The sequence below is a fragment of the Ostrea edulis genome, chromosome 9, assembly GCF_947568905.1.
Source record: "Ostrea edulis chromosome 9, xbOstEdul1.1, whole genome shotgun sequence".
Lineage (NCBI taxonomy): Eukaryota > Metazoa > Mollusca > Bivalvia > Ostreida > Ostreidae > Ostrea > Ostrea edulis.
Window position 1 is genome coordinate 47,112,783 of NC_079172.1, and position 17,928 is coordinate 47,130,710.

The following is a 17,928-nucleotide window of genomic DNA, read 5'->3' on the forward strand; positions in this document are numbered from 1 at the left end:
CTCCACAAGATCTATTTGTATCATACACAAAGTTTGCGGGTTAATATGCGTTTGTGAAATGTGTTTGTAAATCTGTATACGAGAGTATGGTGAGGAATGCTAGCTCGATAGGTTTTAAAACTTGGTTTCAATGTGGTTGAATGTTTAGTCTGCTCTTCTATAGATGTTGTCAGTTTGACGGTATATTTATAATATTTTCTGAAGGACAAAGGATACCCCCCCCAAAAAAAAATCGTGTAGAATTTTGTAAAACTATCTGTAAATGTTTTTGCTAAAAACCATGTTTTCTACAAAATTTTCCTATGAAATCACCTTTACTTTTGCAATCTTGACTAGTTCAATGAGAAAACTACCTAATATATTGAAATTCTTCAAAACCGTCTTCTTATTAGTGCATTTCATGTGTTATAATGACCGAATTACATTTTTGTTTGATCAAATAATAGAAAATCCAACATAAACACCGTATAATCTTCATGTGATGCGTCCAAAATCTTGAGTATCCTATGCCTTTATTAACCATAATGAAGAACTACAAGAGAGAAAGGGGATTGACATCTAAATATGATCTTTGACTGAATCTGTATTTAATGGTCAATATCCAGTGGCGGATTTAGAGGGGGCGCCCCCCCCCCCCCCCCTAAAATTTAGATAAATCGCGGCATCTTGTTTCGGAAAATGTACTAAACGATAAAACAAAGCAATAATTTCTTCCATTCCCGGAGAAATAAATGACAAAATCTTTTGATTTCTTGAATTACTTTATTGGGAAAACTTAATTTAAAAAAAAAAAACAACTTAAAATTTGGGTCCTTATCAAAATGATAGAAAATAGTACAAATGACTAAATAGGAGAACTATTTCAAGCCCCATAAAATCTGTAAAATCCAGGGGCTTCGCCCCCTGCACCCCTACCAGGGCTTCGCCCTGGACCCACTGCCTCATAAAGTGGCGCCCCCCCGTAACCGCAATTCCTGGATCCCCCCCCCCCGATATCACCCCACCCATAGACGTAGCTTGGGTTCGAATATTACCGAGGCAGGGGGTTTGGGGGGGCTGGGCCCCCAGAAACTATAGACATTTTAACAACGTAAAAGGTGGGTTTTTTTTTTTTTTTTTTTACCGAGGCAGCTGCCTCAATGGAAGCTACGCCACTGCCACCCCATTTTTTTTAATTAAAGGGGGGGGGGGGGTATTGACCATTATAAATGCAATATACATGTAGTTATTATTACGTAGATAATGTGAAAGTTTTAAGATCCTCATGCATCGAATACCGTGGTACATATAATTTAAAAGTCAGGATACTTATAATTGGTAGAAAATTCTTTCACAAAATTTTGAATCTTACTAGTCTAGAATACTCGTCTAGTAATGTTATGTTTGTTAAGAAGAAGAAGAAAAGAAAAAAGAATAGGATGGATATTCGGATATTTTACCGGAACGGTTTTAGTAGTATAGCCGAAAAATAATATCCGGCTGTATTGCAGACGATTTTTATTTTTGAAGAAGTGTCGCCCCCCAAAAAGTAGGTTTTGTTTGCTCTAACAACTTCACGGGCCTTATCGGTAAAGTCGAAAAAGCTGTATTTCTGCTTGTCAGAATTTAGGCCCGAGAAGTTGTGCACGATTTCTTTGTTGATGTAGTTGGTATACACAATGTCCTTCAAAATGTGTGGTTGGTAATATAGCTTAGGCCTACTTCGAAAAGAATTTCGCCGTTAATGCGGTAAACGAATAATTTGCAATACTTATTAAATAATGTTGTATGCTATCATGAATATATATGTACAGTATCAAAACTATATGAACGTAGCATGATGCAGAAAATCTATTACGAGAATCTGCAAATTTTATACGAACTTGATCTAAGAATTTTGCTGTAGGACTTTCACGGGATAAATAACGTGGCACAAGCCCGGAATCCGAACCAAGTGCTGGTCAGCGCTTCCTGGACAAAGGGCAGAGGTGAATATACAATCGATTTCATTGAAACACAACTTGCTGCGTTTTTAATGAACTTTTTATATATCATATGCCTGTATTAATATCTCTTCCTGTGAAATATATATGTAAAATATCTTATAGTGTATAAAAAATAATATATAGTTCTCTAGGTAGATGGATGGAGATGGATAGATAACTTAGTACCTGTGGGTTTTATTTTTTAAAGTAAACATTTATTACAGATCATGATCACTGTAGAGACAATAAATTCTAAAGATACCTCAGAAGACAAGTCAAAGTTATCCAAAATATTGAAAGTATTGTCTCTCAACGTTGATAAAAATAATGAACTCCTTGGTCGACTGTTAGAATTATCAAGTGAATCAGAGAGCACACAAGGGCTAGCATCAGTCCTCTCCACAAGTAGTCCAGCTCAAAGAAAGGATAAGGTAGGTGTAATGTCTGATTCTATGACTTATAGGCTAGATATTGATTAACATTTTTAGATAATACTTCACAATTGTTACTTAAAAATCTTGCAATGTTACAATCTTAAAAGTTATTCAGATAAACAGATTGTAAATAACGGTCAAAGGAAGCAAAATTCACAGCCAAAGATGAAGGTCACAAGAGATGATGATACAATTATTGGTATTTACGTAATGCAGGCCCTGGATAATTTCAGTAGTTTTTAAATTAATAAAAAGTAAGGTATACAATAAGAAATTGAAGTTCTATAATGCTAATTCTTCAGTAGTTATCTGCTGTAAAGTTCTTTATAACGTGTAGATTACATTAAGTTTACTTCAGGTGACAGTTGAAATAAAATTGACTTTCATGAAAATCAACGATATTGACACAGTAGACCAGCAGTTTCAATCAGAGATCTTCATTCAAGCCAAGTGGGAAGAACCCTTGATCAAAGAAGATGAGAAAGTAAGTGAAATACATACAGTGTATGTACTGTCAACTGAAACTAAAATTTTCATAACGGATTATTGGAAATAATAATTGAAAGACCACCATCAATTATTAAATGATTGATTAAGGAGGTACTCTACATCATCATAATGGCTGACTTCCTTTTAAAACATGGATGAAAATATAGATATCAGCAATACTTGTTTATTCGTTTCAAAAATCATCGCCTAGCTGAGTAGCTAAGTAGATTAGCACTTTGACTGCTGAACTGCAGATCATGGGGTCGAATCCAGCAGGGGTTTTAAATTTTGTTTCAGATTGGTTTCTACTAAAACTGCATTTTTTGACTAAATAAAGTAAATTTGAAAGTTTTCACTTTCAAAATATTGTTGTACATATCCTCCACTTTTCATCCATATCAAATTTCTCTGGTGTACGTAGCATACATCCTTAAATCAATATTAAATATTCAATTTAAAAAATCAATAATTTCTGTCTCATGAAATACAAATATGTGATTGTATGTTGTATCTTGAGAAGATTTTAAAAGAATTTTTTTATATAAATCCTCAAACCCCTCTTCTGGCCCTTGGGGTCATAGTGTGAAGAAATTTGATTGTACTCTACATGAGGATGCAACTGATTGTGGCCCCACCTTGGCCCCAAGGCTTATTGATGGAATCAAATAAATCATTAAATAAGGAAGCTTTCTTACAAATTTTTGCTTTTCTGGTTCACAGTTTTTTTGAGATTTCTTTGACACCCCACCATATTTATTAATCATCTAACATTGGAAAGGGTCTTGACCCTTCATTTGAACAAATTTGGGATAAGTGCATTACCTTGAATAGCCTATTGGGTTTCCAATAATACTGAACTTGTTAATTCATGGTTTTCTAAATGAATATACACTTTTTCCATTTTCATTAATTTTGAATAGACTAAACCATAATGGTGGTTTTATGATTTCACTCACTGATTATCTAAATGAATATATATACAGTCCCTGAAACATTCTACTTTCCCACTTGAACGGTGAACGCACAGTGAGCAAATGGTGAACGCACGCAGAGTGCACGGTGAACGCAAAATGGTCTATTCATTCGGAATATTTCTGATTTCTCTTGATTGTACTTATTTTATAATCCGGTACATGTACATGTATTTAATAGATCTTGGAAAGGGTGTGTGTAATCATATAGTTTTTCCGATCTACTTGAACAAGCATTTATTAGCTCAGATGAGCTATAAGCTCAAGTGAGCTTTTATGATCTCCTGTTGTTTGGCATCTGTTTGTCAATCTCACAGTCCATCTCTGAACTTAACACTTTTTTACTTTTTCTCTAAAACCACAGGGCCAATATCTACCAAACTTGTCATAAAGCATTCTTGGAGGGAAAGAGGATTTATTCTAATGAAGGGTCACTCTTTTGTAAGTGAAAGTTTCTTTAAAGAATGTAGATTCAAAATTGTTCAAGTCATGGCCCAGGGGGGTAGGATGGGGCCACTTTAGCAGATCAGTTATACACAGGGATATATAAGAACAATCTTCTTTTCAAGAATGAAAAGACCTTGATAAGTCATATTTACATGTATATACAAGCATCCTCAGGTAGTGCAAGTTCAAACCATGACCACAGTTGGTAGGCTGTGGCAACAATATTAGCTGCAGATCTGTAGATCTCTTGGAAAATAATGGGACAGACCAGAGAAGTACAGACAGATCCATTCCTTATAAAAAGTTGATTAAAAAAAAATTGTGCACTATTGAGGCATTCTATTGCTGTATTCTTGCATCACTGTCTCAAAAATTTAATATAAAAAATTTCCTAACATATTTTCCCCAAGATACTCAGTGGCAGATTTAGGGGGGAGGGGGGGGGGGGGGGGGGGGGGCCCCGTTGGCGCAAGAGCTGAAAGCTCAAGTGAGCTATTCTAATCACTTTTTGTCAAGCGTCAATCTGTTCATCTGTCTGTCGGAGCATAAACTTTTAACATTTTTGACTTTTTCTTTAGAACCATTGGGTTTTTTTTCCAGCTAAACTTGGCACTAAGCATGCTTTGGTAAAGATGATTCAAGTTTGTTCAAATGAAGTGGGGGGCCTCCGTGGCCGAGTGGTTAGAGCATCGCGCTCATAATCACACAGCATCTCACCTCTGTCGGCGTGGGTTCAAATCCCCCTCGCGCCGGTGAGAAAGTTTCCCAGTTTACTATCGGAAGGTCGGTGGTCTCTTCCCAGGTACATTGTATCTGGGTTCTCTCTTCCACCAATAAAAAATGGGCGCCACCAGATAACTGAAAAATTGTTGAGTGTGGCAGAAAACATCAATTAATCAATCAATTAATCAAATGAAGTGTCATGCCCTTTCTGAACTAGAGATAATCAAGAATTCGTAAAAAGTAATTTGTGGCAGCTTTTAAAAAACCACTGGGCCAATTTCAATCAAACTTGGCACAAATCATCCTTGGCTAAAGGGGATTCAAGAGGTTTTTTTCAAAGTAAGGGCCATGCTCCTTTCAAAGGGGAGATAATCAAGAAAAAATAAAAATGGGGTGGGGTCATTTAAAAATCTTTCTCTCAAGAACCACTAGGCCAGAAAAGTTGAAATTTATATGGATATTTTCTGACATACATGTGGTGTAAATTTAAATTTGTTCAAATTATTCCCCCCAGGGATAGGATGGGGCCATACTAGAGGATCAATGTTTTAAAAAGGGGATTAATATATACGTGTATTTTTAGATGGATCTTTTAAAATATTTTTCTCAAGAACAACAGGGCAATGATGACTCAAATTGATATGCAAGCATTCCCAGGTAGTACAGATTCAAATTTGTTCAAATTGTGCTCCCCAGGGGTAGGGTGGGTCCATAATTGGATATCTAAGTTGCACATGGGAATATATATAGGAAAAATCTTCTCAATAACAGCAGGGTCATGAATACTCATATTGATATGCAAGCATCCCCAAGTAGTGCAGATTGAAGTTTGTTCAAATCATGACTCTTGGGGATAGGATGGGGCTACAATAGGGGTCAAAGTTTTATGTTAGAATGTATAGGATAAATCGTTAAAAGACTTCTTTTCAAGAACAACAGGGCCATGATTATTAATCAAATTTATTATTAATATGCAAGCATTCCCAGGTTGTGCCGATTCAAATTTCTTAAGTTAGTGGTCCCTGGGGGGTAGGGTGAGGCTACATTAGGGGGACGATAGGGGATCAAAGTGCTTTATATGGGAATATATAGGGTGACATCTTTGAAAATCTTCTTCTCAAGATTTAGTCAACAACAGGGCCAAGGTGATTCATGTAAGCAAAGTGGCCCATGGGCCTCTTGTATATATTAATGATTTGTGTTTGTGATGAATGAAGACCGAATCCATACCTCATATCAGATAATTATGAATACAATAATCAATGAGGTTTGAATTAACTGACTATCTAATATGGCTACATCAACAAATGAAATCATTTGAAGCTTTTTATAATAAAGGATCAGCGTAACAAAAGAAAAAACTGATAGGGCCTGATTTAGTTTTAGTCTTTACAAAGAGGATCTAAAGCTCATCCATACTCATTCTAGTTTCTAGTGTGGATTCAAGTTGGATTATGTCATAACCCTGTTTAGCTTAGGTGGGGGTCATGATATGTGTTCAAAATTTTTTATGGGAGTAAAGTGGGTAAAAGAAAATCTTTTGGAGAACAATAGAACTTGGTTGACTAGGGTGAGCTTTGAGGCCCATTGGCCTCTAACACATGCATCCAACCAATAAATTTGGCAACGAAAAATATTTCAAAATATTTACATTTCCAATGTAATTGTAGCGATCAGCCGGGTTCGATCACCGGTGGCCAGTTAGCTCAGTTGGTAGAGCACCTGACTAGAGATTCAGGGGGCCCGGGTTCGAATCCCGGTCTGGTCCGTTGCATTTTCTCCCTTCCTGTTACATTTGGTGCCGTAGACCAGCCCCTGGAACCGACAGGTGAAAATTCCTGCCAGGGGATAAAGATCCTGGGTTGATGTCTTCAGGTGTGAAGACATTTAAGGAGGGAGGAATGTAGCGGTCAGCCGGGTTCAATCACCGGTGGCCAGATAGCTCAGTTGGTAGAGCACCTGACTAGAGATTCAGGGGGCCCGGGTTCGAATCCCGGTCTGGTCCGTTGCATTTTCTCCCTTCCTGTTACATAATAATAAATTCTTTTATTTGGACAGGATAGCACAATTTGTACAAATGACTTAGTTTACATTGTGGTTCTGTATAAAACATATTCACAGGCAGATAAATGAGAGAATAGAAAAATAGATAACATAATATAAAATATGTATATAAAATATACGCACGATATAACTGGGGAAAAAATAAACATATACATCATATCTATATATCACTTATTTGAGTAATAACGCTGCAAATATGCTATAATGTGTTTGCCTTTGATATCACTACAAACTCTAATGATAGCCTATTTCCTCATGTTGTAAACAAAGCACATATGAATACAGATAAACATATTATGTCTACTTTAATGGCTGGGAATTGAAACAGAAATGAAATGTATAAATAAAAGAATTAAATATCATTTTTGAAAATACATGAGAGTAAGAAGTGCAATGCTTAACGCCGGCACACTTTTCATGAGGCACTAATGCTGTTCATGAAGTATGCTGATGGGAAGCATTATACACTGTAGTTCATACCCTTATGTACATGTATTTTCAAAATTGAAATTTCAGAATTTCTTAAATATGAAAAGTAAATTTGAATATTTATGCATATGATACTCAAAGTAGAATAAAATGTATGTATGGTGTCATCATTGTCCCATTGATTTTTCCATTTCTTTAATGGCAAACTACAGTAAAACATGGTTACAATGAACACACTTATAATGATTTATGCTTACAGTGAAGTGATTTTCATTCCTTGAAGATAAACTTATTGGATATAACAAATTTAATATATCATGTTTATAGCAAATTAAAATTCTTAGTCCGCGACACTTTGCTTTAAGCATGTTTTATTGTAGATATAAAAACAAAGGAATCACAAAAAATTGTATTTTGGCTTAGCATGGGTATTTTATTCATTCTTTGAATAGGTATTTGACCCAATAATGATGTGGACTCCAAAGTTAATCATTCTTAATGTTGATGGTTCCGTCCTGGAAGAACATGCAGAATATTCTATAGCTCACAAGCAAGCTGACTATCCTCTGGTTAATCTTATGTGGCGGTTCAAAGCATTCTTCAAGGAAAACTTAGAACTACAGCACTTTCCAATAGATGTCCAGGTAATCTTGCTTTAAGACATACTAAATACTGGCCTTATGTCTGCAGCTAAAATATGTGACAATAAAATGTCGTAGTCATTTGTTGTATGTCTGCTCTTTCAATTCAAACTATTCACAGGACCTGACAATTTCCGTGTCCACTGAGAAGTCAAGTCAGGAGATAGAATTGCTAGAGGACCAGCAGTCTCTAAGTTCAGTGAACACTAAAGCCTTTTTGGATGCCTCCGAGTGGAGCCTGTATAACCACACGGAGACCTATCGAGATGAGACAACTGTTGAGTACGCTAGATCTACAGTACATCCTATCCTTCACGTCCAGTGTCGTGTGGCACGGAGAATCGGATACTTTGTCTGGAACATTATATTTATTGTTGTAAGTATTAGTACTTATATGATTTGTGGATGGTAACAGTATGAAATGTGTATTCTAATGACTTGATGTTTCTTACTATTGAATCAGCAATAACAATCACAAACTATTTTTGTATCCCTCCACAGTTATTCAGTCAAGGCATGTATTGAGTGATGGGGGGTTACAATGCTACAAAATGCGAAAATGCACTAGAATAGGAACAACCGTGTTCTCGTTTGTTGTGACTGTTGATGCTGATTAAATTGCCGCAAACATCTGTCTTACTGACAATGCAATAGTTTGCATCTGTTACATCAGCATTAATAGCCACAAATAATTAATGAGAAGATAGTTATCCTTTGATTAACTGGAGTTTATGACAAATGAGGAAACTAATATATTCATGCATATATAGTATAGAAGCCATGAAGCGTTGATGAAAATTACTGTTTTGAGTGACCACTGCCAAAGATAGTTAATTCTATATAGTTTAGCTTTATGGGGAAAAAAATAAAAGTTTTGTATAAATCAAAATGAAGGAGTGATGGCTTAACATGTCACAAAACTTTGCTTTTGTAACATGACTATGTTAGAGGTTCCATAAATTGTTCAAAAACACTGTCATTTTTTCAATTTTGTAAAAGTGAAATAGAATTTTTGTGTATGTACATGTAGGTTATAGCTCCTACATTCTTTAATGTTATCGCTAATTAGCTATGTTCACTTTCTTACTGGATACAAGTATGCGATCAGCAATATAAAGGATTGTGCATGTAAATAACAAATTAAATTTCCTTGTTTCTTTGTGGAATAAAATTACTTTATTTCGTATTTAATATATATGTATCATGTTTTTATTACAAGCATGCTTTCATCTCTGTTTTGAAAATAGTTTACAAAAAATCGTTTGGTTTGATTCAATATACATGAATTGATGATGAGTACACTGGTGTACTTTTTAACAGTTCCTCATCATTGCCCTGACCTTTGCATCTTACTCCATAGAAGTAGACTCCTCTGACAGATTGGCGGTCAACATCACTCTCTTCCTCACAGCAGTAGCATTTAAGCTTGTGGTCAAGCAAAGCCTGCCAACCATTTCTTATCTAACATACCTGGTGAGTATTATCAAATATCCAAGATTTGTCCTTGTACCTGTTAGAAAAATGAAGTCAACTTTTGGTATCAGACAATGTCTGGCATAATCTTAGCATTTCTTCACAAACTTTAAATACAAGTGTTTTAATTTTGTTCATGTTGTGTTGCATCATGCTAACTGAACTTGACACAGTTTCATGACAAATACTTATTACATTTGCAAAATAAAAACTTGCATGGTCATGCCATTTTTCAATAAAATTGATCAATAAGTCTTTTCTTTAAAATGTTACATTTTTACATTATTACTTCTAAAAGCTCAATTGTTGCCTCATTTTAAAAAAAATCATGTCAGGTATACGTACCTTCTATTGATGTTTAATGAAAGTTTCAAGATTTAGGATGATATGCACACTGATTTTTACTACGGATAACTCCATTTACCTGATCAAGATATTGGGATCACTGCAGGTGTGACTGGTCAACAGGGGATGCTTACTCCTCCTAGGCACCTGATCCCACCTTTGGTCTGTCCAGGGGTCCATGTTTGCCCAACTCTTTATTATACCCCCCGCAACAAGTTGTGGGGGGGTATACTGGAATCGGGTTGTCCGTCCGTCCGTCCGTCTATAGACGCAATGGTTTCCGGACTCTAAAGCATTATCCTTTCCACCTACCGTCACCATATCATACATATGGACTACCCATGGGATGAAGATGTTCCCTATCGATTTTGGGGTCAAAAGGTCAAAGGTCAAGCGCACTGGACATCGAAGAAGCAATATGGTTTCCGGGCTCTAAAGCGTTATCCTTTCCACCTACAGTCACCATATCATACATATGGACAACCCATGGGATGAAGATGTTCCCTATCGATTTTGGGGTCAAAAGGTCAAAGGTCAAGCGCACTGGACATCGAAGTAGCAATATGGTTTCCGGGCTCTAAAGCGTTATCCTTTCCACCTACAGTCACCATATCATACATATGGACTACCCATGGGATGAAGATGTTCCCTATCGATTTTGGGGTCAAAAGGTCAAAGGTCACGTGCACTGGACATCGAAGTAGCAATATGGTTCGGTTTGTCATGCCATTTGTTTTTTACACTCAGAAAAGAGGTAGTTTATACCTATTACCAACACACTTTGGGAGATTGGGGTAAGTGGGGGGTATTCTTAGTGAGCATTGCTCACAGTACCTCTTGTTTTGTATTCCTTGTGGAAGTTATGAGATTGATCACTGTTCATTATCTTTGCCTTTCATGCTTACCTAAATACATATGCTAAGTAAATGGTATAGAGTTTTAGGTGACATATTGGAAATTATATTCAATAAAATTTTCTGTATGAGTTAGAAAAGGCAAACAACTCTTGTTAATGCACTCTTATTTAGTTGGTTATTCAGGGGAATTTAACCCCCAGTTGTAGCTATTACATTCATGGCAGGAAAACAATCATCACTGGTGTTGCAATACATGATAAGTAGTCGGGTAAAACCTGGCAAGAAAACAATTTGCGCAGACAGGTACACTAGGTAGTGCCTGAATTTTTTTGGACAGTTTGCTTTTGTCCCTTAAAATTGTGTATATTCAGGTCTTCAAAGATTATGATTTTAAAACGAATACATACTTCAATTGTTGAGTGAGAATGTACATGTAGTATTTATAAACAATTAAAATCGATATTCCTCAATGCACTCTATATTTGAAGAAAGGAAATATATGTACAGAAGCATGCTTTTGAATTAAAAATGCTAAAATTTGAGGTCATATCTTAGGAGCAACAGCATTTTTCTATAGATCAAATATATATTAGAAAATTTTGCATACAGTACACTAGTACTCTTCATCGGAATGATTTAACTTTGAATGAAGTAAACATTGCTTCAAAGAATTGAAAGTCAATCATTTTGGGGGCCGAGATTACACCCATATTATATGCATACATGTAGTTCTTTCAACACACACAAAATACTTCATATACATGTATGTATGTATGTGAAAATCATATGATAATTGTATAATGTGTAATTCACCAATTTTTTTGCAGGATCTCTATGTATTAGCTGCTCTGATATTTCTTGCACTGAACGCCACACAGAATGCTGCCGTGAAATACTTGGCTTCAATATACCCTGTGTCAGAGGTTACTCTCTATGACCGCTACTCCATCATAGGGTTGTTCATCATATTTCTCTTCTTCCACATCATCTTTGGGATCTACATCATTGTCACTGTAAGTAAAAGAAGTTTTATAACTGGGAAAAAAAAGGGGTCATGTCTCAATATCTGTATTATGATGCAGTACAGACTCTGAAGTGTAATACTACATCATTTGAACCATTCCATTCTCAGCAAGAATCGTTCTGTGCCTGCATCAAAACATTCCATTCAAACCGTTCAGCTCCCAGACGAAAGCGTTCCATTCCCAGACAAAAGCGTTCAGTTCTCATCTAAAACCATTTGTTCCCTCAAAGATTTTGTTCCCGCATGGTCATTTGAAACTTGTGCGTCAGTCAGTCATTGTAAGTCAACACGGCGCTTGGTTGAGGTGGAAGAAGACAATAATAATTGCTCTTAATTCAACACAATATCTTAAAAGTTGCACAAGACTGGACTTTCTATTGTCCAAATCCGTAAAATTTTACAAATTACCTATTCACCATGACACAGCAGAGCATACATGTATTTTTATTTTGGGGTAAAAGGGAAATTAACTTTCACCAAAGATTGTGAATGTGTGAAAATGGATTTTCCTTTACCAAAAAATGAATAAATAACAATAATGTCACTGTTGATGAAAAAATATTTGTGCAGTATTTTTTTTAATTTGTCGATAGGGGATTTTGAAACAAACAAAATATCAAATTATTTCAAAGATATATTTTAAGTAGTATACCTCTTGGACAAATATGAATTTGACATGTTTTGGTGAAAATGTTTGAAAATTAAAATGAATTCAATTACCTACATGTAAGTTGCATTATTTTGTTAGATAAGACAATTCAACAGGGCTCGAAATTAACATATGCCCGTCAGTCTGTGACTGGTTAAAAGTATGGCGGACTGACTGATATTTGTTTTAGTCAGTCTGATGGGACTGGTTAATTTTCTAAAGCATCATTTTGGAAAATATACTTATGAAATTTTATACACACATTTGGCATGCTTCGATCTGTAGATATGAGACGAATCTGATTTGTAAATATAAATCCCACATTTAAGTGTTACAATATTGTCTGACTGAGGCATATTGAGTTTACTTTCATTTTAATAACATTAACGAAATATGTTTAATATTTCCGGAAAACTCTGTGGGACTGGTAAAATTTTCTGCGGACTGGTTGAAATTATACCCCATTAGTCTGACTGGACTGGTGACATAAAAAGTTAGCTTCAAGCCCTGTTCAATATCAATGCAATACCTACCGCCTAATGCCAAATTCTATAAACATAATTTTGCAAAATGGGGAAGCAACTAAGATTCATTGCCATTTAGCAAAATATCATCCATTCATCACCACTATCAACACTTGATAACAATTATTTAGGGGGGAAAATCCACGACGCATTATCTATTTCATAGTAGAGAAAAGGATTTATCTATTCAGAAAAAATCATCAATGACTTATCTTTCATTTAATTTTAGAGGTAGAGTTGCCAAATACAAGTAACTTTTAACATCGAATGGAATCTTTGGATCAATGAGTCGCTTAATACAGTGGGTCGCTATGGCAGTTTTGACTGTACTTGTTAGTATTATACAACTGTCGTGGTGTCATATTAGAATAGGTATGAAGTGATTGAGACACTAGGAGTTGCTATAGTATCACTAATCTATGGGTGAATTGACACAGAGTCCCTAAGGCACCTTTTCATATACATGTACACTGTAATGTGCATTTGTATAGTTACGTTACATATGTATGAGTGGTTGATTTAAAGTTTACAAGAAATACATGTAATTACATATACAATTCCTCTTTAAAAAACATCTGCATTAAGTAAACTAAAAATTTCATAATATCTTAAGGGTGTCAATATTATTGAAATTGGACCTGGAATGACCTAATGCGATAATTATTTTCTATTGATTACACTGAATACATGTAAATATCTCCATGTGGAAATTAAGACTTGTATAACTGTATATATGTATTAATTTACTTTCATCCTCCATCCTTCCATTTCAGAATTTTCAGAATTTTAATTAAATTAATCTTTTATTTAGGCAAGGAATTTTTATCTTTCCAGCAAAGTCTATGTATAAACGAAAAGTACCAAAAGTGTCTGAAATGCAAAATTTGAAATCAAGGCCAAACCGTTCATTCCAATCTAATTGGCCCAAACAGTTCAGTTCTCAATGTTAACCATTTGCTCCCTATTTCAAAGCATTCTGCTAGTGGACTGTTAGTCCCCGAGGGTCTCTACAGCCCAGTAGCTAAGTACTTCGTTACTAGCTTGAAAATACGGATGTATATTTAATTGCTGTTATAAAATTTAGAAATGCGTTTCAAAATTAAGGATTATCTCCCTCACGCATAGCTCTTATCCTTAGATGAATTTGACTTCACTTTTTTGGCACACTGTTTTTCCCTATAATAGCTCTAAAACTTCATTGTTATTTCGGATTTCAAACATTTCGGTTGAGCATCACTGAAGAGACAGTATTTGTCAAAATGCGCATCTGGTGCATCAAAATTGGTACCGTTTAAGTTTTACATTCTGTTCTTGATCAGAACAGTTCTGTTCTTGCTGAGAACTGTTTCATTCAAACCATTCAGTGTTTGTTCCCCAAACAAAACTGTTCATTCCCAAACTGTGCAGCGTTCATTCACCTTTCCACTGGTGTAGTAGTACATGCTTCAGGGTCTGTACATTTGCACCCTAAAAAGAGGAAGGAAAAGTGGATATTTGCTTGAGAATGTTAGTTACTTCTATTTGGGCCAATACACAATTTGACGGAGAAAACACAAAAACCACAAAAAATTGGGCTTAAAATTTTTATATTTACCATGTATTTTTTTTATGTCCTCGCAACAAAGTGGTTGGGGCATTTAGTTTTACCCTTGTTTGTCCTTCCGCAACACCCAGTTTTCTGGACTTTTTTTCTAAAGGCTTTGAGATATTGAATTGATTTCTTTTATAGGCAGGTGTATATTGATGAGATACAGATTTTGATGGAGTTGTGCCTCTTTAACATTGAAAAATTATTGTTATGACCAGTTTCCAGACCTTTTTCTAAACGCCTTGAGATATTGAACTGATTTTTGTATGCAGATGTTTATTGATGAGTTACAGATTGAGTTTGAGTTTTGTTTTGGTTCGTTGATTTTTGATGGAGTTGTGCACCTTTGATGTAGAAAAATTACCGTTATGACCAGTTTTCCGGACTTTTTTCCTAAAAAGCTTGAGATTTTGAACTGATTTTTTGTATGCATGAGTATTTTGATGAGTTACAGATTGAATTTGAGTTTTGTTCCAGTTCGTTGATCTGAATACCACATTCTGATTCAATGCTACATGTATGATTTGATGTATTTCCTACATTTGATTTTACTGCAGACGGGGGCATTCGTGTCGTACCAACAAATCTAGTTGGGTTTTTTTAATTGGGCATCTGTACTTCCTGAAGGTTTGGTTTAGGTTTATTGTAATCTCTGTCCATCCATCAGTCACACTTTCTAGTCATTGGAACTTTGGCATTTTTTGATAGATCTTTAAACAAATGTATATATATTTTTAATATCTAAATAAACAAAAACTTTTAAGGATTTCGATTTACATGTAGGTCGAGGGTTTCTGAATATAGGTAAAAAAAAAAAAAACTTGGTTTCCTGCGCTTGGGTAAATCAATGTCATTTATGCATGGTCGGTGTTAATAAACAAATTAAACCACATGTGCAAACCACTCAGCATTTGTTCCCCCAAACAAAACCGTTCGTTCCCAAAAAGCATTGTTTCTGTTGTACAAGTATTGTAGCACAAATGTATCTCTAAAATCATATAGTTTTACAGGGAAGTCATTCTCATTAACAGCAAAAAAAAATCCATCCATGGTTTATTCAAATTACATGTACCTTTGGTTAGCCTCTTGATGCAAGAGCATTTAAGTGATACAATGAAACAATTGAGATCTATCATTTTCAAACCTCCAGAAAGATAGTCTTGTGTAATGACATTCCTCTGTACTTTGTCTACCTTGGATTTCCATAAGAACTCAAAAGATTGTTTTACATAATAATGATAGTCTCCTTACAAACAGTAGAATTTAATAATTAATTCATATTTAAATATTCAGTATACTTACACTTACTATCTCCATGTTAATTGATATGTGACTGCTAGAGGTGAAGGTTATCCATCAACATTAAATTGCCACAAATGAACTTAACCACACAGAAGGGGGGGGATCGTGTTTCACGAGCACATTTTGTTCTTTCATGCAAATGTCCTACACCCAATACAGGAAAATTTTAGAAAATGTCCTTCGTCCATTTGCAAGTCTTCAATGCTTCATTACATGAAATTAAAATATAAATCTGTGTTATCTGTTTTCAAAGGCAACCAGAAGACGATGGAAAATGAAGGAAAAGGACAAACTGTATCAGGTGAGAATAGTTCATATAATATACTCATTCTGATGTAATCATCCTTTGCATACTCCCATTAGTATATACATGTAAACGAGAGGGTGGGGTGGGGGGGGGGGGGGGGGGTATAATCAGTCTGTCATGTAAAGAAGTTTTTATTTCATAGCATTGAATTTTCATGAATTATTGATGTGCTTCTTATCAAATTTGAATCATACATTTAGTAAGGGTTAATTGCAAGATTTTTTGTTTTCCATAAGAGAATTCCAAATCAATTTTGTAGTCATCAGATTCAGGATTTGTATGCCCCCATTAGGTACATGTATTAAAGTTTCAGGGGTATATGCATGGGTTGTTTTTTTTTGGTTTATCTTTCTGTTTGTCTACAAAAACTTGAGCCTTGGTCATAACTTTTGAACATTTAGTGCTAGGGGTTTCATATTTCACATGTTTATCAAGCTGCAATAATGCAGCCATCTCCAAAACATCAGAATAAAAAAAGACCGGAGAGGGCTACATTACTGCAGCTAATGTTTATCCTTTGTGATAAGTCCTTTCTTTGGATACTAAAGATTTTGATCTTCTGACCTTGGAGTTTCACCTACTTTTGAAAAACTTTAAACTTAGCGGTTATCAACTTTGCTGTCATACAAAAAAAAAAAAATTGCTGCCATACAGGGGCATCAGTGTTCCAAAAACACATCTTGTTATTTTGGAGGAGGGAGTGTAAAAATCTGGTAAATATTGATATTTTTATGGGGTTTCCAGCATATGATTTAGCCTCACACATGTAATTTTCATGAGATAATGATGCTCTCTGTTGAATCAGATGTCTGTAACAATTACTTTTGTAATACTTTCTGGAGGGATTTATAGTTTTGTGGACTATTTTCTAATCACCAAGCAGCACATGGAACTGTAGTCATTTTTAATGTGCCCAATTTGGAATTGCCCTTGGTGGGAGGTTTCTTAGTTCCAGTAAGGACAGCTTAGTTGAATATTGGTATGTAATGGCATGAGAGTTGTGAATTTAGATTGCTGACATACAGGTCAGAGGTGATCGACCCAATGCCCTACCAAATATCAAATGATAATTGCAAAATATCAATAAGTTTGAATCTTATCAGAATGCATAGCAATATAAAAACATGATCTCTTTTGTCTGAAATCCATACTTGGTTCTGTTGAAGCACATGGCATTGTTTCTATCTAAATTTCAATCTGTCTTTTGACTTGAAAAAAAGGGGGGGGGGGGGGGGGTGTTGGTGTTATTGCACTGCCATATTCTCAAAAAGTGAAACACTTCCTAATGAATTCCACAGGATTTGCTCAACATCATCAAAAAAAGTATATTTGATACTCAATGCAAAAACATGACATCTTAAAACATTACGTAAATATTGATCGCAGTAGGATGACTTTTGGGAGTAATTTTAAAAGTATCTCTGACTAAGTATAAAGTCTTACACTATTTAGGAGAAGAAAGAGTATATGGACAGATCAAGGTCACCACCAAGGGGATCCAATAAAAGGAAAAGGAAGTACCAAATGGATCGCAGAAGGGGGTCTCTGGATTCTTACTTTGAACCTCGTTACCGATGACGTTGCATTAAGGACTCAAGTGAATAGTTGTTGTTGGGTTTGTTTTTTGGGGTTTTTTTTTTTTTGGACAGGGTGAAATTTGTTTAAATCTATTAAATGATGAAAGATCGTATTTGTTT

At 35.3% G+C, this 17,928-nt stretch overlaps 1 protein-coding gene and 1 non-coding gene across 2 annotated transcripts; both read left to right on the top strand.

The window, feature by feature from the left end:
* Positions 1 to 1,193: 1,193 nt before the first annotated feature.
* LOC130050190 (gamma-aminobutyric acid receptor subunit rho-2-like) lies at positions 1,194 to 17,921 on the top strand. Its single transcript, XM_056149416.1, has 10 exons — positions 1,194 to 1,528; positions 1,886 to 1,967; positions 2,189 to 2,395; positions 2,757 to 2,882; positions 7,974 to 8,165; positions 8,284 to 8,538; positions 9,483 to 9,635; positions 11,665 to 11,850; positions 16,178 to 16,225; positions 17,684 to 17,921. Exons 3-10 carry the CDS (start codon positions 2,192 to 2,194, stop codon positions 17,807 to 17,809), a joined length of 1,290 nt encoding a protein of 429 aa, XP_056005391.1. The 5' UTR covers positions 1,194 to 1,528; positions 1,886 to 1,967; positions 2,189 to 2,191; the 3' UTR covers positions 17,810 to 17,921.
* On the top strand, positions 6,961 to 7,033 carry Trnas-aga (transfer RNA serine (anticodon AGA)). The gene has a single exon. It is a non-coding gene; the product is annotated as a tRNA-Ser (tRNA).
* Positions 17,922 to 17,928: the final 7 nt, after the last annotated feature.